The sequence below is a fragment of the Temnothorax curvispinosus genome, unplaced genomic scaffold (genome assembly GCF_003070985.1).
Source record: "Temnothorax curvispinosus isolate PA1 unplaced genomic scaffold, ASM307098v1 QBEX01009448.1, whole genome shotgun sequence".
Classification (NCBI taxonomy): domain Eukaryota; kingdom Metazoa; phylum Arthropoda; class Insecta; order Hymenoptera; family Formicidae; genus Temnothorax; species Temnothorax curvispinosus.
Genome location: NW_020219228.1, coordinates 231,208 through 251,448, shown reverse-complemented (window position 1 = coordinate 251,448; position 20,241 = coordinate 231,208). Strand labels below are relative to the sequence as shown.

At 45.6% G+C, this 20,241-nt stretch overlaps 2 protein-coding genes across 3 annotated transcripts; both read left to right on the top strand.

Moving 5' to 3' along the window:
* Positions 1-368: 368 nt before the first annotated feature.
* On the top strand, positions 369-6,922 carry LOC112459023 (cyclin-G-associated kinase). The gene is made up of 7 exons (XM_025022905.1): positions 369-606; positions 1,871-1,932; positions 2,008-2,593; positions 2,806-3,602; positions 3,684-4,409; positions 4,533-5,675; positions 6,380-6,922. Exons 1-7 carry the CDS (start codon positions 483-485, stop codon positions 6,485-6,487), a joined length of 3,546 nt encoding a protein of 1,181 aa, XP_024878673.1. The 5' UTR covers positions 369-482; the 3' UTR covers positions 6,488-6,922.
* Positions 6,923-7,529: 607 nt separating this feature from the next.
* Positions 7,530-20,214, top strand: LOC112459012. Of its 2 annotated transcripts, none has more exons than XM_025022878.1 (8): positions 7,530-8,375; positions 8,924-9,460; positions 9,650-10,668; positions 10,742-11,609; positions 11,904-12,253; positions 12,669-13,038; positions 13,261-13,328; positions 13,557-20,214. In XM_025022878.1, the coding sequence occupies exons 2-8, from the start codon at positions 9,005-9,007 to the stop codon at positions 14,548-14,550; spliced, it is 4,125 nt and encodes a 1,374-aa protein (XP_024878646.1). In that variant the 5' UTR covers positions 7,530-8,375; positions 8,924-9,004; the 3' UTR covers positions 14,551-20,214. The 2 variants fall into 2 exon arrangements, with proteins under 2 accessions (XP_024878646.1, XP_024878645.1); XM_025022877.1 differs by having other exon boundaries at positions 13,258-13,328.
* The last annotated feature ends 27 nt before the right edge of the window (positions 20,215-20,241 follow it).

The following is a 20,241-nucleotide window of genomic DNA, read 5'->3' as shown; positions in this document are numbered from 1 at the left end:
AGTGGAACGAGTTAGAGAGGATCGTTATAAAAGCGCGTCGAGGGCTCGCGAGGATCGCGAGGACGACGATTTCGTAATTTACGATCGGCGTCGCGCTCGAGCGCCGACGCGTTTCTCTTTGAAAATTTCTCGCGCGCAAGGTAACATATTTATCGAGTCGGGTGTACAAAGTCGAGTAATAATACGTCTGTCAAGCGTGTTATTAAATTACAAATATGAATTACAAATGTCTCTTTGCAGTTATTGCATTCGATAAATCGCCAGACGGGATTTTTTGACGAGCGATCTTGGCGCCTGAAGTTGGTCACCGAAGCGACGGCCGCGCCGGTCCGGTTGCGCGCGCCGACGGCCGACGTTACCGCCGCGCCAATATGGCCGCACGGTATCGGCTGTCCGCAGCGACGCGACTGTGAGAGAGAGTGTGTGAGTGGGCTATCCCGCTATCCACGGGGGGTTGCCCACCGAGGCAGGTCCAGGGAAATATGTCGGACTACCTGAGGTCCGCGCTCGGGTACCTGAACGGCGGCACCGGCGGCAACGATTACGTCGGCCAGACGTTGGACATCAACAATGTGAAGCTGCGGGTGACGCGACTGATCGCCGAGGGTGAGTCTATCGTCTTATCCTCCCGTGGAGTGCTTGCGGAGGCTGGCAGTGTGCTGGCGCCACCACGGAATCTCGGGTGCCTGTCAGAGATCTCGTCTCCGCGGGCGGGTATCACCTAATCCCGCGATTAGAGCCGAACGAGGTCGACCGCGGTCCGCCTTCCTCGCGTCGCGATAAAAAAAAAAGGCCGGATATAATCGCGCGGGGCGGCAAGAGGAGAGGAGAAAGGAGCCAGACCTTTGCCGATCTCTTGCTCTCGCGTGACATCTGCTCGGCCTGTCATGTGTCAAACGTGTCAACGTGTGTTTTGACACGCGGCCAGACGCCAATCGCGCGTGTCACGGACAATCTGTTCCGAGTGTTCTGACGTCAACGCTTCTTATCTTCTTTATTTCCTTGTCGCGCGCATTCACGTTTCGCTGGATCGGATTTTGTCGATTAATCTATTGTCTATTTTCTTTTAAGATGATCGCTTTGTCACGAGTTTCAAGACGCAGGCGATTTTTGCTCGGTCCTTGAGCTCGCAGCTTCCTTGTGAATGCGCGGCGAAGCTGTCTAGACATTCCTTTCTAATTATATTTAGAATCTATTGATTGCGTTAATATAGCTTACTATTGTTCATTCGTTATACTTTCTCAATCTATATTTTACTGGACGTTAAAGATTATGATGTGCGAGAAATTGGTTTATCAGCAAGTTTAAGTTTTCTCTAAGAAATTTAACTCGGGTAGTGCAATTTTGCAAATTTCGATACGTGTCAAGTCTTTTTAGAAAGTAAAAACCAAATAATGTAGATGCATGTTACATAATTCAAGATTTTTTTTATTTTTTTAAATTTACATTTTTGAAAGTGGATTATGCTGACCATTTTTGTTAATATTTACTGAAATAGAATTCTAGTATGTCTAGTATGTGTGTCTAGTATGTGAATTAAAATTTGAATTGCAAAGTTATTATCTCAAAAAGGTAGATGATTTTTAAATCATGTTGAATTTATGAACATGTATAAAAGGACCTTTTTTTAAATTTGTTTTTGCAGTTTGTGTTTAATACTCAAGTCAAATGTGAATATTTGTAGAAATTAACAGTTTGAATTAGTACAGCTTGTAAAATGAACAGATGTTGCCTTATCATACAGGCATAATAAATGACATTTATTTATGCGCATGATATGAAAAACATGAGCGAGAGATATAATTCTCGTAATCGAATTATGTATCATTATTAACATTTAGATAATTTGTGGCAAACATCGTATCAACAGGTGGATGGGCATTGGTGTTTGCGGTAGAAGATGTTGCTACGGGAAAAGAATACGCACTTAAGGTAACTAAACTAATTCACGTTAATTCTTTTTGCAATTTAATGTTGTATTGTACAAAGATTATTTTTTATCATTAGAGACTTATCGCCGCCGATGAAGATGCAAACAAAGCCATTATACAAGAGATAGAAACATTGAAGAGACTGTCGAATCACCCAAATATTATTCAGTTCTTATATGCTCAACGACTAGAGCGAGAGGAGCGTAAAGGATACGAGTACCTGGTCGTCACCGAGCTATGTCCCGGCGGTACGGTAGCGGATATACTCAGGAGCGTGTCCGTGAATACGCTGACTCTCGCCCAGGTGTGCAAGATAGCCTATCAAGCGGTACGTGCGGTGCATCACATGCACAGCCAGCAGCCGGAACCCTTCGTTCACCGGGACATCAAGCTGGAGAACTTTTTGATCGGTAGAGACGGCCTCGTGAAACTTTGTGACTTCGGTAGCGCCTCGACTCAGCAGATACTACCCGATCCGTCATGGAATGCTCAAAAACGTGCCACTCTGGAGGATCAAATGGCCAAGTACACAACCCCCATGTATCGCGCCCCGGAAATGATGGATACGTGGAACAATGACCCTATAGGGCCTCCGGTGGACTGTTGGGCTTTAGGGTGTATATTATATTCTTTAGTTACATTGCGGCATCCTTTTCCCGAAGGTGAGATAATCGGCGATTTACTAAATATTGAGTTGATTGAAGCATACAGATATAATTGATAACAAATGTGGAAACACGGGATTATTAGAAAGGATAGGTTTAAATATCTCTCTTTTAAAGATGTACTGTTGTTGAAAATACTTTCAAGCTTGAATATGTATGCCAATTTTATTATAATAATAGTATTTATTAAAATATTTTTTATCTTGCAGGCAACAAATTGGCAATTGTGAACGGCAAGTATTCACCGTTACCGCCTAATCCACGGTACGCATGTCTGCACGATCTGGTGAAGGGATGTCTGCAAGTCTCGCCCATACAGAGGCTGACGACAGCGCAGCTCTTGGAACGTTTGGCGGCAATCGCCGAATCGAACGACTTCGATCCCAGAGAACCGGCGCGGATCGAAATCACGATCAAGCCGTCGCCACCCCCGCGTCCAACGCCACCACCACCACCGTCGGACACGCCAGCCCCAGTTCCTCGTTCCACCACGCCGGCAACGATGCCGCCGCCAAGACCGGCGCCCGTGCAGACGGTAGTGTCCAAGGTCCCGGCGACTCAGAGCACAACTGGCCTATTCAACTCGCTGAGAGGCGGCGCCGGAAGCATTCTACGCAACTTGAAAGACACTTCCAGCAAGGTGATGCATACCGTTCAACAGAGTATGGCCAGGACGGAACTGGACGCGAGTTATCTGACGTCGCGCATACTCGTTATGCCGTATCCGGCCGACGGGATCGAATCTGCCTATCGGGCTAATCACGTGGAGGACGTGAGAGCGTTCCTCCACGCCAGGCATCCGCCGCCCGCCAAGATTCAACTATACAATCTGTCCCGCGGCCGGCCGAGCGTCACGCGACTCCCCGGCAGGCACATTGATTGTTCATTTGCCTACGCCACTCCGGAATCGAACGCACCAATGCTATTTGCTCTGTACCAGATCTGTCAAGATATCTATCAGTATTTGAACGCTGACTTTAATCACGTGGTGGTGCTATATTGTAATGTGAGTATGTCGCAATTCAAATTGTGCGATCAAACGTTCACTAAGTGACGGCTCGATTATCCTGCTGATTTGTCTTTCCAGGACGGGTATCGAGCGAGCGCCACAGTGGCATGCACTCTATTGATCTACAGCAGAGCCCTGACCACTGTCGAGGAGGCGATCGCTCTGTTCACGACGAGACGCTGTCAGCCGCCACATCTACAACCCTCGGAATTGCGCAGTATTAATTACATGAGTATGCTCAGTGGCGGTCGGCCTCCGCACACGAAGCCGTTGGTCCTCCGTTCTATTGTCGTACAACCGGTGCCGTTGTTCACCAGAGCGAAAGACGGTTGCCGGCCGTACATAGAGATCTACAGTAACGGCGCGCTGGTCTTCACGACGAAGAAGGCCAACTACGAGGAAATGAAGCTGTTTGGAATTATGGAGGGCAAGGTCTGTCTGATTCTGGGAGACGCGGCCGTGCGCGGTGACGTCACTCTAGTGATAAACCACGCCAGGCAGCAGCTCGGCCGTGTTATTGGCATTAAAATCGCTTCCCTGCACTTCCATACTGGCTACGTGCCCATCACCGAGAGCGCCTTGACGTTCGAAAAACGCGACTTGGACGATGCTCCCGAGATTGGCGGCAAGTTCCGCGTTGTGCTGAATGTCATGATAGGTGAGGAAAATTCGAAATTGTCGAGGGTGCCGTCGCCGTGGGAAGCGGAAACGTGTGTCAAGCCCGTGCCGGGTCCGCTGTTTGGTTCAACGCTGGAAATGGAGGAAACTCTGGAGAACTTTAGGACATCTCCTCATGAGGAAGAGGTAGAATATTATTATTATTTTAATTATTTATTAGATATACAATTATTTTGTATTTTTAGCGTTAAAGAGTAGGAAAATGTTGGAAAGTTGATTAATAATCGATAATAATTGACATTATTGCAGACTCAGAAAGTACCGTTGAATGAAACCGACAAGATTTCACAACACGAAGCAGTACCTCAACAGCCGGAACAGCCGAAAGAGGAAGAGCCAAGCAAGATCGAAGAGAACAGCTTTCAGGAGGCTGATTTGTTGAACCTCGGCATGCCGGACAATACCAATAATACCTCAAATACTCCCGCCGCCGCGGCGGCAAATCCAGGATTAGATATATTTTCTAGTTCTAGTCAGAACGAAAGCGATCTCTTGGGCGGTTTCGGCGTGTCGGCGCCGCAGACCGAGGCCGCCAATTCGATACCCTTAATTAACAATAACGCCCCGACTGACTTACTGTTCGGACACGACAGTTCTGCGACGAGGAGCAACATCACACCCAGCAACAGCAATCTGAACATGAATGATCTGTTTTTCGGACAGAGTCAGACAACGTCGAGCAACGTCAAGGAAGTCAACGATCTGCTGTTCGATCCGCTGGGCGGAAACGCCTCGAGCAATCTTCTCGGCAACAGCACGAACCCGAATACCGCGAAGTGTCCAAATTCCGAGGAAAATTTCCCGCGAAATGCCAGCGTGCCGAACTTCGCCGCTCAAGCTAACAAGGATCCATTTGCCAATTTGGCCGGATCATTGGGCGCCGGTCTTGCAGGTAGCTGGAACGGCACGCCGAGGAACTCGAATACCCCGCAGTCGGCGAGTCCGGCGCCTGCAAGTACGCCGATCCATTCCAGCCCGAACGCAATGCACAAATCCAACGCGGCGACAAACGAGGCTAATGGCGCGGGTAGCGGCACCTCGGACGCGTTTGGCGGTAAACCGAAGGAGAAGAGCGGCGATGCGTTCGAGGATCTGCTTGGTAGCCAGGGATACAACTTCTTCAGCTCGCGCAAAGCGGACAAGGACAGCCCGAAGACAATAAATCAGATGCGAAAGGTGGAAGCGGCCAAGTCGATGGATCCCGATAGGATGAAAATTGCTGAGTGGACGGAGGGTAAGAAAGGAAATTTGCGGGCTCTGCTTTGCTCGTTACACACGGTCCTATGGCCGGAGGCTGAGAGGTGGCAGCGTTGCGAAATGCATCAATTGGTCACGGCTGCGGACGTCAAGAAGGCTTACAGAAAAGCTTGCTTAGCTGTACATCCGGATAAGGTACTTGAATCTCATCGAATATCGTTGTTTACATAATCTTTTTTATTTTTTCGCGTAAATGTTATCATTTTTTAAATTATTCATGAAATATTAACGTCTTTTAATTTTCCAATAGATGTTATAGATAACAATCAATAATAGCAGTAATGTATCCATCATAATTATTAATCTGCATTTTTTACTGCTGATAAAATCGATATTACTAAATATTAAATAATACAAGTGTATTTTTAATGTATCTCAACTTTATCACTTATCAATTAGCATTTAAATATTAACCCTCGAAAGCCACACTGGGGTCTCAGGGATCCCAACGAAATTTTAAACTATGTTTAAAACTATCATTTATATTTTTTAACGCGTATTTTTTGGTAATGATTTTTTTACAAATTCTGATTTTACCATCATAATTCTCAGAAAATTTACGATCAATTGAAAATAGAAAAGAAAATTACAATACATTGAATTTTTCGAAACTTATGAGCGAAAAATGGTTGGGGTTCTCCAGATCCTCCACTGTGGCCTGCGAGGGTCAATGTAATAACAGAGCAGCGCGTAAATATTAAGTCGGCGACGAGAAAAATCAATGTAGTTATACAATGTAAATGTACAATGGATAATTATCTTGCTATTTAAACAATTCATTTTGTGAAAGTAGTTTTTAATTAAAAAAAAAATTCAACGTATCTCTTTTTGTGTTGCAGCAAGCGGGCACAGCAAATGAGAATATAGCAAAGTTGATTTTCATGGAGCTGAACAATGCGTGGAGCACGTTCGAGAATGATGCGTCGCAGCAAAATCTATTTAGCTAATTTTAATGATCGTTATCCGTTATCGAGAACCTGTCTCTGTAATTAATTTAGTTCCTAGCGGAAAGGGGAGCTAAGGGTGGGGCGGAGATCTCGTTATCTGTGGGATAACTGCATCCATGTAACTACATTCCGACTATGTTATTTTAGCTGTAGAGAGAAAGACAGGGTGCGAAAGAGAGAAAGAGAGAGAGAGAGAGAGAGAGAGAGAGAGAGAAAGATAGAGAGCGCATGAGAGAGAAAGTAAAGTCTTCGGAGGCGGCAGCGAGTTCCGCGAAGCAGTGCTTCGGGACGCGTCTCCTTATTGTTTCAACGCCTTGTAAACCTAGTTAAAATGCCCTCAATTATGGCAGTGCGACGTAACGTATATGTATATAACGCAAATGTACATTAAAAAGAAGATCCCAAATATACGAAGCTATTTTCGGCCGAAAAGAACTTTGCACTATTGTCCACTGAAGATTCGAGGATATAGAGGCTGTAGAGGTATTCCGTACGTCACGATATTTACAATTTTACTTTATTTTACCTACGAAAAATAACGATGATATCAAATTGATATAATTATTTCTTTTTGTTAAGAAATTTAGAATCATATCGTATGCGGCGTATTATGTTATAATTGTTTTAATTGTGCAATTTTACTTTCTTTAATTTAAAACACGGAATACCGTTACTGGTAACGACGGCCAGTAAAGAAAGAATTTTTTAATGGAATGCGGTTTTTAATATATTTAATTTATGATTTATGATTAATAAAAATTATTTTTATTAATAACTTAATAGAAATATGAAATATTATACAAAAGAAGCGTTAGACTACAATTGATACAACTCATCTCCAAACTTCGATGTGAATAATTTCGGTTTTTCTTTCAATGCACAGAGTGCCTCAACATTTTTTCGTTTTAATTTTAACAAAGAGATTCTTTGATTAAATCAAAAAGAACTTTTCTCAAGTAAACTTAAAGGTCATTGTTGCAACTTCTTAGCTTCTTGTAACTTTTGAACTAAAGTTCCCAAGAAGCAAAGTTTAATTGTACTTTAATGACATAATAATAAGTATATTTAGTTGCTTGCAGTTCTCGAAAATGTAGTTTGAGAACATTTTATTTTACTTTTGAAATCGAAAAAGTTGTGCGGACCAACAGTGAAATAAAAACCGACTATCTCTTTACATTCCCAAAGTTCCCAGTGTTGAACCCCTCAAGTCTTGATTTATATTATTTTTATTTTTCAGCTCTTGCATATAACACTATCTTCAATCATCAATCTCTTACAACAATTCGAAATTGTTATTTTCTCCAGTTATATCGCTCAAGAAGGGACGCGAGTTGTCCCAAGAGTACGAAATCAGGTCACGACTTCCGGGACACTTCGTATTAGGAGGAGCTCAAGAAATCCGTTCTTTTTTTAATTCATAGGACATTGTGAGAGACATTTATAACGGGCGTCAGCAAAATCTACGAGTGTTAGTGGCATTGTCAGAGAGAGAGAGAGAGAGAGCCGCCGATACACACAGGGACATACGCGTACATACTTACACGTATATACTAAGGGAAGACAGGCGCAATACATGTGGAGTATGCCACGAGCGCGCTCGTGTGGACCACGGGATGCTACAGGGGTGAAATTTAAAGGGAGGGGCTGCTCTCGCGAAAATGGCCGTTACGCACGGGGTAGATTGTCCGGGGGTGGACAAGTGACGGGTGGCTGATCGTCCGTGTCCTCCGCAGTCCGCACCGACCAATTGACCGAGTGCCTCGCGACGGATTGACACGGTTTACCCGACATCGACAGCTATTATGCGGCGGTGGCCAAAAAGCGATCCCTGCTCTGCTCTTCTTAAACCCCCACCGGACGCGCGACCTTCCATCCCTTCCGTCAAGAGGTAAGGTCGTCTCTGTTTTGTGCATCCTCCGAAACGCGTATACGGATCACACAGTTTTTAGAATGTGATTTAGAATCTCTCCCGTTCGAAATGCGCGCACTGTCGTGACGCGAAATTACGTGCCTGTTTGTGCCGAGAATGTTATCTTGATATCTGCAAAAAAGAAAGTGGAACAGGGTAACTCTATCCCTGGCAGGTGAAAGATACTGTTAGAAATTTTTTTACATATCAGTTGTTGATATTAACAAATTATTGGTTGAATTCGCGATTTTTTCGTAGTACGTACGAAGGTAGAGTATTTTTTTTTTTTTACATATATTTATAACACAGTACGAGATATATAATTGCAAGTATCTTGTGCTGGAAGAATTTTTCACGAAGTATAATTTAATGATTTGAGATCAATTATACATCGTGCGCACGATAATATTAGCAGAATGCTGACAAATATTTGTTAGTAGAGGCTTATCCGCGACACATGTATCAATGACATGTTAATGACATACATTTAAAGTGATATTTCTGAATAAAAATATTGTCTCTTACAGATTAGGCCCACGCTTCAGCAATGTATATCAAAAAAGCTAAATAGAAAAAGAGGAAGGGGAGAATAAGGAAAACTGAGGAAGATGCCTGGCTCTTATACTGGAGTTGTAATCCTCCTCTTGTTAGGGACTTCTGTGTCAGTGTCCGGTACCGCGGACGCTGCCAAGTCTCTGAGAGCGGCGAAGGCCAGGCTCAGATCGTCTTACGCATCGTGGCGGATAGTGGTATGTTTCACTCAGCCTCAGACCTCTTTCAAGGCAGACGTACAGAAAGTATGGGAGCAAGCGAGACTGGAATCTTTTCACGCGGACATGGATGTGTCATATATAGAAACAAGGACGACACCCGTGACGACGAATTCCTTGTTATACCCCTTGTCAATGTTAAACAAATTTTGTACAGACATCGAAGGCGGAAAGACAGTATTAAGCCTTATTATAGGGGGAGGATCGGCAGCCAGATTTCTTGTTACGGCTGCTGCCGCCTTGAATCTTCCAGCTCTGTGGTTACCGTTTACACACAGAGACTTTCTTCGCCAGGTATGTATGTATCTACGTTTACGAACTCGTGTATAGTCGCTCGTATAGTTTAATTCTACAAAAAAGAAAAGGCTACATTTTTCCTTATTTACACGATAGCAATTATCAAATTCGACGGCGCGCAGAACGATCCGATTACATAATTGTATGATGTTTTGTGCAATGCAAAAAATGAATTATTGTTTACAGGGAAATCTCGGCCGGTTTGAGAACCGCATAGGTTCGAGCCCCAAAGAGGTCGGAGCAGCAGCCGCCGCCTTAATGCATCGGGCTAACTGGCATGCGTTCACCCTCCTCATCGATACTACTCTCCTGCCCGTCACTAATCTTCTACAAACGAATCCACCGACATTGACACCTCGCTCGATCATACACCTTCCGACGAATGACAGAACTCTGAGATTGAGGCTGAGGCGGGTAGCCGAAGAGAGCGGCAGCGGTGGAGTCGTGGTGATGGCCTGCGATTTGAGCAACGCCCGGAAGATCCTCGGTGCGGCCAACAAGTTTGAGATGCTCTCGGGCAGATTCTTGTGGCTCTGGCTGGATCTTAAGGCGGAATTGCGACCAAACGAGCCCAACATCATCAGTTCGCACCTTCTTCACAGTTCGCGTGTCGCCGTTGCGGCCAACGAGAACTCACCGTTGTTTGAGCGAACGACGAATCTCGCTTCGGACGACAAACCATTGCCGCCGCTGAATCCGCTGCCGAGCCTAGCCAACGACATACATCGGTTGCAAGAATATAGGTGGCGAGATGAGAAGATCGTGACCAAGCGGGAGGACAAGGGCTTCAATTTTGACGACGAGGAGGAGGTCGGGAGACTCGCGAGTGACAAGGAGCTCAATTCCAAGAGTTTTATGCCGATCGGGATGCTTGCGCTCAGGCCGTCCGGTATCAGGATCATGGATGGCGACACCATACTGACCAGAATACTGAGAGAGACCTCGCAAGCATTGGACGAGACCTTCCTGGAAACAAAGACGAGGTTGAGTCGTATGCGCGATCTGCAGCTCAGAGAGCACTTCGTACCGGAATGCTTCCCGGAACGTAATGCTAAGTTCATGACGAGCGACGCGAGGGAGAACGTATCCGCGACCTTGACGAGTAAACTGAGGAAATCCATGGGACAAATCTCTAAGGACAAGGCAGAGTTTCAGTTGCTGAATTTGCAAGCCGTCAGGTTTCCCGGGAATAAGACTCAATTGAGGTTCGACTCGATCTTAAGATAATCATATCTATTGCTAAAAGGTGGAATAATCGATGTAATCAATGTTTAACAGGTGGACCAAGGTCGGCACTATCAAGGGAGGCAGGGAAGTCCGTTTGGATACTATAATCTGGCCGGGCGGCGGCATCATGCCGGCGTATCTCGAGCAGGGCGGCGAGCAGATCGGGATGCCGATTTATAGCATTGTGACCGCGCTGGCGTCGCCGTTCACCATGATCACACATCTGCAAGAGGGTTTCTGTCTGCGCGGTCTCACTTGTCGACAGGGTAATACCGTGGTGTGCTGCTACGGCCTGAGTATAGACCTGCTAACTGTGGTCGCGCGCGAGCTCGGTTTTCGTTTTAATCTGTACCTGGTGGAGGACGGGCTATTTGGGAAACGGAACAACCGGAACGGCACGTGGAACGGCGTGATGGGCGAGCTGGTGTCCGGTCGAGCGCAGATGTCGTTTGCGGCCTTGAGCGTGTCCACCCATCGTGCCGAAGTGGTGGACTTCACCACGCCGTACTACTTCAGCGGCGTGAGCTTAGTCACGGCGCCGCAGCTACGTTCCGAGATACCGCTGCTCGCGTTTCTGTTCCCGTTCAGCACAGAGCTGTGGATTGCCGTGTTCACGTCGCTAAACTTCACCGCGATCGCCGTCGCGCTCTACGAATGGTTCAGCCCGTTCGGCCTGAATCCCTGGGGCAGGCAGCGCAGCAAGAACTTCTCCATCGCCTCCGCGCTGTGGGTGATGTGGGGCCTTCTGTGCGGCCACCTCGTGGCCTTCAAGGCGCCAAAGTCTTGGCCTAACAAGTTCCTTATCAACATTTGGGGCGGCTTCTCCGTCATCTTCGTGGCCTCGTACACGGCAAACATAGCCGCCCTTATCGCCGGTCTCTTTTTTCATTCCTCAGTGAGCAATTACCATGATAAAAGCGTGAGTATCTCGGCTCTTTATAAATACGCGATTGTTTACAAACGAGTTTATGTAAGAAAAAATAAAAGAGAAAAACTGAAAGCTTCGCGATATATTAAGTCTGTTTCATTATAATTATTTATAAAATTAAATGTGTCTCAATTTGAAACACTGTGTGTTCACTGGGATTATTATTTAATATGTTTATGAACAAAACAATTTTGAATAGAGTTTAAATGCAAAAGAAAATATTTATTTTGTTCCTATCTAATTTTCGGGTATGGATTTAAGACTTTTGAATGCATTATATTACAGCTGTTGGCACAAAGAGTTGGTGCACCGAGAGCTTCCGCGGCCGAGTATTACGTGCAAAGAGCGAATCCGCAATTATGGTCCCACATGGCTCGATATTCCTTGTCGGACGTCGCCGAGGGCGTGGAAAAATTGAGAAACGGCAGCCTAGACATTCTGATCGCGGATACGCCGATTCTGGATTATTATCGGGCGACCGACGACGGTTGCCGCTTGCAGAAGATCGGTGATACCATCAACGAGGACACTTACGCAATCGCGCTTACGAGGGGACACCCCCTGAAGGAGAGCATATCGAAAATTATAGCAAATTTCACGAGTAACGGGCTGCTCGACATTCTGCAGGAAAAATGGTGAGCGATGCGCAAAAATAAGTGCAAAAATTGGATAATCGATATCGGTTCGCGTGCGGACTTTCTTTTTATTTGCGTGATAACGGGAGCGTGATAATTACGTTAGACGAAAATACATTAAGTGATAAATAAAGTCCGACGGGCAGAATATGTGAACTGTTCGAGAAAAATATAAGCATAAGTGTGTTATCTTATTAAAAATTTATTATTTCATATAAAATCAATTTATTTGGACAATAACATGGTCTTAAACGTTTTATTAAATACATTAAATATTATATAAAATGAATATTATATCTATTAGTTCTGTATACTTTATACATTTTTATATAAAAATGAGATCATCAATATGGTTAGAAAAAAAAGTATTAAAATCAGTGAGGTAAACACTTTGTATAAAGCGAGCTAATTCCAGGTATGGCGAATTACCTTGTCTGAGCGATCGACCAGGGATAGGCGCAATAGATGCCGAGCCAGGTGGTCAACCCAGGCCGCTAGGAGTCGCGTCCGTGGCCGGGGTTTTTTGCCTGCTCGGGATGGGTGTGGTGCTCGGTACCATAATACTCATAGGAGAACATCTCTTCTACAAGTACACGCTGCCGCGATTGCGGCACAGACCGGAGGATTCCATCTGGCGCAGCCGTAACGTCATGTTCTTCTCGCAGAAGTTGTACAGGTTTATCAACTGCGTGGAGCTGGTCTCGCCGCATCATGCCGCCCGCGAATTGGTGCACACGGTGCGACAGGGCCAGATCGCGTCGCTCTTTCAGAAGAGTGTCAAACGAGTGCGTGTCTTCGATTTCCTAAATGGTCCACAAGTTCGCGAACGAAATCTTGATAGAAGCATTTTAAAATAAATACCAAAAAGCTTCGAAACATATAATAATATAATATAGATTGTTTAAAAATAGAAATTTGTGTTTACTTGAAAATTCATATTTGCGAACTTATGGACAGTACGCTCACTTTGATTTCTAAATATCTACAACGTTTCCATGTTCCAGAAGGAACATGAACAACGTCGCAGACGTAAGAGCAAAGCACAGTTCTTCGAGATGATTCAAGAAATCCGAAGGTAAGGGAATGCAATATTCAAGTTTATTAAACGAAATAATTTTTCCCTGTGCCGATAAACTATTATTACCAAAATATGACAAACAGATGTAAAAATAAAAAATTTGATAATTATTTATTATCAAAAAACCCAATATTTTTTTCATAATCAATCAGATCAAAATAATAGATAAGAGTATCAGAAACTAGTGCAGCAAAACTACTAAATATTCGATTATCTCTCTTTCAGAGTACAACAAGAAGAGAAGATCGAGACAGTACCCGAGGAGCCTGATGCCACCAAGACGGTGAAAAAGGACGAGAAGCTTGGAAAAGGTAGAGAGAGGAGTCGCAGCAAGAGTCCGCTGATGCCTCGAAGCCCTAAGCGATCGGAGAAAAGCAGGAGTTCAACGAATCTGTCGGCGTCTCGCCTCGGATTGTCGCCGGTGAGTCTCGACGCGCCGATGAAGCCGCGCGAGTTCACGCTCAGCAGCACCAATTTGCGCGCGAGGAGCCCGCTGGAGACGGTAGGCCGTAGATTGAGCCATGGGGACGGCGGTTCGCCGCCGCCGCATCTCGGCTCCTTCGGCGGCAGTGCCAATCTGCGGCCGTTAGCACCTACCAGGAGCGACTCGACCGGCGGTGGCACGCCGACCGTTCGTCGTGATTCCGCCGCCGGGGGTGGTGGCGTGCCGACGCCGAGATACTCTCGCAGCCCGGCCAAGCGAGGCCAGTCCTTCCCGGTGTTCGCCACTCTGAGACCGCCGCACTCGGCCGGCTACCAGGTGTCCAGAAGCCCACTGTTGTCGCCGAACAGCGAGCTCACGTCCGCCATCGGGAGGAAACTGTCGCGCGAGTGGGGCTCCGGGACTATCGACCTCACCAGGTCGTCGGAGGCTATAGGCAGCGGTAGTGGCGGCGGGGGTGGTGGTGGTGGTGGTGGTGGTAGTCGTGGTTCCACGTATACCTTGAATCAGGAAATGACGCTTTCCTTGAGCCGTTCCCCGGGCGAGGAGAAGGCCCAAGAGGAAGCGTTGCTACCGATCAAGAAGCCCATACGGCGCGCCAGGAGTCACGAGAATCGCGACAACAGTAAGCTGATGGTGGACTTGCCGTCGCCGAGATTGACCCAGCCTGTGGTGGGCGGCCAGTGTGTCAGCGAGCGAACCAAGAAGCAGCTGGACTCCGAGCTGAAGGCCATCTTAACTGCCAGGGCCCACCATCGCGACCTGCATCCCCCTTGATAGGAGACCGCCCCGTATTAAGGGAGAGTTCTTGAAAGCAGCTCGGCTTTTTGGAGGATCGCTAAGCCTTTGAGGGGCTTTGATTGATTTTAAGCAATATCAGATTTATAGGTCAATTTGTAGAGGAATCCGACAGTTTATCAGAGAAATTAAGAACTAGCCAGAGGCACACGGCGATGCGAGTAAAACGGGAAGAATTTTTTGCTGTTGGAGTGGGGGGAGGGAGGATGAGATGAGGTAGAGAGGACGGAGATAGATCTCTTTGATTGTTCATACGTTGTTACGTACATTAATAATATAGGATAAACAAAAGTGCTATAAACTCTAGTAGTGATGTCTTAAATAGGTAGCGAGACACATACTAAGATATTTTCTTGTTGACATTTTAACTCTACATTAACCGGCAGCCTGGGCGAGTCTCTCTCGATTGCTATGGTATCAAATACTGTACGCTACAGCGTTTCTCAACTCCGATCCTCGACGATTCGAGATCACGCTCTTAGCACGTAGTGGATAGAGCTCTCTCTTTCAAAATTTATCGGTTCTCAAACTTAGTTTCACGCAAAAAAAAAAACGGCGTTTCACCAGGTCAAAGTCTGTCCAAGTTTATCGAGCGGGTCTCCATCCGCAACCGTTCGCACCATACCGACTCCTAGCGATGGCGATCGATTAGCCGCACACCCAGCGCACGAATACAACGAACACGCGATGATTTATGGACGCAGCATCGGACATTTATCCCCATTTATCTCCAGTTTCTTTCTCGCGGTGGCGATGGAGAGGCGGGGTGTGACGTTTCGCTCGCGAATAAAAACTCGGACAGGCCGCGCGTCCTAGAATAATCGTCCCTTCGGGGAGTGTAAATATCTCGAGATATACAGACTGTCATTCCTTCGATCCCTCGTCTGTACGAATACTGTAAATACTCGGCGGAATACTCTTATTCCGGATACCTTTTCGCCATTAGGCAAGGCGTAACGCGTAGCGAAAGTTGAGAAACGCTGGTCTACCGAACCTCGTCGAATTGGACTGCATATTATACTGCCACTTTAATAATTTCTGTGACTGCGGAAGGAGAGAGACTCGCTCGATGGACTCTCGGCGTAGAATGACCACTTACCGCGAGATAATATGCATTAAATCTTATTAATTATCGCGCCAGGAGGGTATTAGGATTGGAAGCCGACGGAATTCGAAACCCGAAGTCCCGTTAAACGCAATTCGTAATCGCGGGTTATTCGATACCGGAGATTCGGGCCCCGGGCAAGAAGAGGGCCGGGAGTGAACACCTGAAACAGAAAAATCTTCTTTTTCGCAGTCACGTCGCGAGGATCTCTTTGCGACTTAGCAAATTTGTCTCCTGAAGCAGTGCCAAACGTCAGTATTAACTTCGCGATTGACCGTTTGCTTTCATCCGGCACGCGAGAATGTGTAGAATGTATATTTTAGCTAGATAAGCGCCGCGGGGTCCGGTATTACGACGACGACGACCTTGTCCGTTCGTTCGCTCGCCGCGCGACTCGGTGAACCCCGGGACCCCGCTTCGCGGCCGGCGAGTTTACCGATTCCTTCCGACGGATTTTACTAGACTGATAGGCGAAATTTCATTCAGGAATTGTAAATGAAACATTATCGGAATTGAATAATTGTTACTGATCGATGTGCATGTCTCCCATCTTCGTCTATCGAATTCTTTCGATTCACTTGATGAAAATAAGGGGGGGGGGGCGAAACTCACGTCTAGTTCTCATTACTATTCAACTTAGACAAGTAGAACGTGGATGTGCGCGGGACTTAAAAAAAAAGACAAAAAAACAAGAGGAGGAGGACGAGATTCGAATTAATTAACTTTAAAGAGAACGGGAAGAGATTCGTATGAGCGAGGCCTTAGAGGAGTAGTCGTATCCGCCCAAAAAAAAAAAGATACTTTACTTAAAAAAAAAACTAGTACTGTACTGTACTCGAATATTTCACTACGTTATATTGTACGATAGAGTATTAATAGACATTTAGTTTCATAGTTCTCCTCGGTAGTACGCTATTGTATTCAGAAGAACTTAAACTAAATTCCTCGTCGAGTCCTTAGCGGGTAGTATCTCTCCGTGTGTGAGTGTATACGTGCGACTATATTTTTTTTCCCACCGGGAAACGCGGCGGCGAGGTCGCCGACGGTCGGCGCGGACGAGCCGCCGCCGTCGCGGAGACGGGCGGACTAACACTTTTTTTCCCCGGTAGAATTAGAGCGTCATTGTCCTCTCGTTAAGTAGGTCGTGGCTGGTAGTTCCCCGAGGATGTTCCCTCGCAGAGTGCCACGTGCGTCAGCGCGACGCGCGACGTCGCGTCGCGACGAGGCGCATCGCGCCGGAGCCGCGCGTACGAAATCGATGAAAGTGTCCTGAATGATTGCACCTCACGAGGGGCAAGCCGCATCCCATCCGGGTACCGCGCTCAGCGTAGTACTCAGCCGCGCGTTTTTACGAGCGCGCTAAACGATTCCGCCGATAAACACTGCACGCACATACGGCACGCACGTAAAAAGAGAAAAAAAGACGGCAACACACGTCCGCGTCTCGCCTACGTTTACAAAAGGACACGTGGTGTCCTTGCATCACACAGAACGCACCGCTCAGCTCGCCCGCTTCTCTCATCGATCCTCCGAAACCCGCTCACCTCCGTCACACCGTGATCGCCAGGGGTAGCTTGCCTTGAAGCTGGGAGCTAAGAGACGGATCTTCTCACGAAAATAAATAAAAAAAAAAACAAAAAAAAAAAAACAACGCGTTCACGGCAGACTACTGTAGGCGTAATTTGTGCTGCAATTAATTCAGGAAGTGATCAAAATACAAACATATAGGGGGCCAGTTTAGAGTCACCCGCGCCTAAAGAAATCAAAGATAGACTTATTAAAATTAATTTATATAAGCTGTAATTCTCTCCTCGTATAACGTGTGTGTGGGTTCTGCCGGTAATTTGGTTCAGTAGGGTCTCTCTTCACCGCACCTTCTAACTCTCTTCCGTTCTACACGTCTTCCGTTGCTCCGTTCTCTCGGGAAGGGGGAAAACAGGACGTCCCGGGAAAAATCCCTCGAGGTTCCCTTGTACATAACGCGTCTTCTACTAGGTCTTCTATATCCCTGAAGGAACACTATTGCACTGAATTAAAGGTCGAGCCCCCCTACTTCTTTGTGCGCCAACAAGAGCCTGTTATAGAGACGTCACACGCACGCGGAAAGATAAGAGCAAAATGCACTTATCTCGTTGTCGTTATCGTCGTCTTCGCGAGAGCGACCTCCTTCCGTAACGTAATTCCGCGCGATCGCAACTCTGTTGCGACAATGACGAATGCCGTTTGGAATTTGCATCTCTGGATGTGATAGCAACGATAGTAACACTCTCAAAGAGAGAAAAAGAGAGAGAAAGAGAGAGAGAGAGAGGGAAAGAGATGTACACGAACGATATGCAGAATCTCCAAATAATTTTCGCAAAACCGTCGCTCTAAATAAATATTGGTATCTTTGCTCTCTCGTTCGATAACTTATCAAATATTCTTCGAATGTTTACCATCAAAAGTATTCTTCGAGTTGATCTCATTGCAATATAGCTATATACTTATTATTATTATATATATATATTCATGTATATATATGTATCTGGAATTGCCGGCCTATACACAAGCGAGGATAATACCACATTTTCCACTACGCCTTTTTCTCCGTGATACTTCAGTTTCCGATATTCGAGATCGCGTGGAGTGCACTCGCTCTTCTCTTTCCACTGTCTCTCCGCGCATCTCGTTCTCGACGACGATGCGAGGGAGGAACACACGGGTACGGCCCGAATGCATTGTCTACGCGAAGGAAAAATCGCGAGATCATCGTAAGTGAACGTAATAGAGTAATAGACGACGAGAGAGGACAGGAGAAAAAGAAAAACAAAACAAAACAAAAAATAGAAAGAAAAACTCGCGGAAAAGACGAGGAGCAAGCGAACACACCAATTTAGAACAAAGGAGAGTCCGTAGGTTTCGAGAAACGCGTATTCACGGCGGATTGAGTTATCGGATCACACACGATTGGATTCACCTCATTATCATTATCGCGAGATGATTAATGGCATCATATTAATTCACTCACTAACGGGCAATAAGATTATTCTACAAAGCACTGCCATAATTTGAACTGTTGTTACGTTGATTTTTTGAAATCCTGCCAAGTAATACCACTATTTGATATCGTCGAACGAACGGGTCCTATCCTGCTAAGTGATGAATTAATATGCAAATGTCCCGCATGTGCTGCTGCTGTCCGGTGTCGACTCCGCATTGTCTGTCCTCGCCAAGCGAATATCGCTCTATATTCGCCGAGTAATTTGCTTACACTCTCTTTCGGTTATCCCTTTAACACAAATTTCGATAGCTGACGCAATTTTCTTATCTTCTGTTTTCGCAGATAGCCAGATCTGTCGGAAACACACTTCGCTAAGTGTTTGCTATAAATTTTGTCGGCAGAATGCCAGCGGAAATGTAACAGAATCTGCTAATGGAATTTAGTGGCGAATTGCCAGCAGAAACTTGCTATTTCGTAACCATTTAAATGACATATTTCATTTAAATGATGGATTCTATTTAAATGGTATATTGTTCCATTTAAATAATGCATTCCATTTAAATGATATATTATTCTATTTAAATGATGCATTCTATTTAAATAATACACTCCATTTAAATGTTTACGAAATAACATTCTGCTCGGTCGCTGTGAAATTATATCGGCAGGCTCTGCGGCTGAGATTGTCAATTTGTCTAATATTCGAATCAACTAGCGAAAACTGCTGACATTTTACTTGGACCGATAAAAGTAAATTATTATGCTACAAAGTTAAATCGTTTTCGTGCTCTTTAACGTGTCAACGCACAATCGCGACGAGAAATTTTAAGAAATCTTTCGTAGATGAGAGCAATTACACCGTCAGTTACAGGTTTCCCTTCCAACATGCTACGTCTTGATTTGTCACTTGGTAAGGAAGGATCGGCTATAACGTAATGTAACGCGTTAGACTTTACGGAATAATTAATCGTAAGAGATTAACATAGCATGTGGCTCTTCCGTTCGTATAACTTGCAAAACAAATGGGTTACCGTGGCGTGTACCTCGTTTCTCGACGCTGCACATTATTAAATGCGAAACACGTGAAATGACGATTTAATCCTCGAACAGTCGTGCCGGCTCGTTCTTAACTCATTATTCATTACTACTCCTTCCTCTTTGTGCATTTAATAACTGATATTACAGCTTTGCGCACGAAACAAAGTTGACAAAAACGACGGAAAGTGACCGTTCTTAAATATTGATGCGAATATCAAGATCGTGATAAAGCGTTTATCTTGAAATGCGACATGGGACACATATTTGCGATATTTTCCGTCGTGTTTGTGTTATATTGACTATAATGTTACGTGAAATATGAAAGATATGATAAGATCACGTGGTCTGCGATAACGTTGCTCGAGGATTAAATCGACCAAGATTGTATGCGTAGAGAAGACGGTCTGGATCAGCCGCGACCGGCTTCTCCCGACGATTGGCGACCGATAGCTCGGCGTCGTAGCACACAAACGAATGATGAACGAAGGAACAGACGCCACGAGGATCCCTTCCAACCGCGGTGACTTGTTGGCGTACGACATTAGGA

Coding starts and splice junctions, on each gene's coding strand:
- LOC112459023 (XM_025022905.1), top strand. CDS start 483: ATGTCGGACTACCTGAGGTCCGCGCTCGGGTACCTGAACGGCGGCACC. Junction 2,594..2,805: donor GCGGCATCCTTTTCCCGAAG/GTGAGATAATCG, acceptor TTTATCTTGCAG/GCAACAAATTGGCAATTGTG. Junction 3,603..3,683: donor TGGTGGTGCTATATTGTAAT/GTGAGTATGTCG, acceptor TTGTCTTTCCAG/GACGGGTATCGAGCGAGCGC.
- LOC112459012 (XM_025022877.1), top strand. CDS start 9,005: ATGCCTGGCTCTTATACTGGAGTTGTAATCCTCCTCTTGTTAGGGACT. Junction 11,610..11,903: donor GCAATTACCATGATAAAAGC/GTGAGTATCTCG, acceptor ATTATATTACAG/CTGTTGGCACAAAGAGTTGG. Junction 13,039..13,257: donor TTCAGAAGAGTGTCAAACGA/GTGCGTGTCTTC, acceptor TCCATGTTCCAG/AAGGAACATGAACAACGTCG.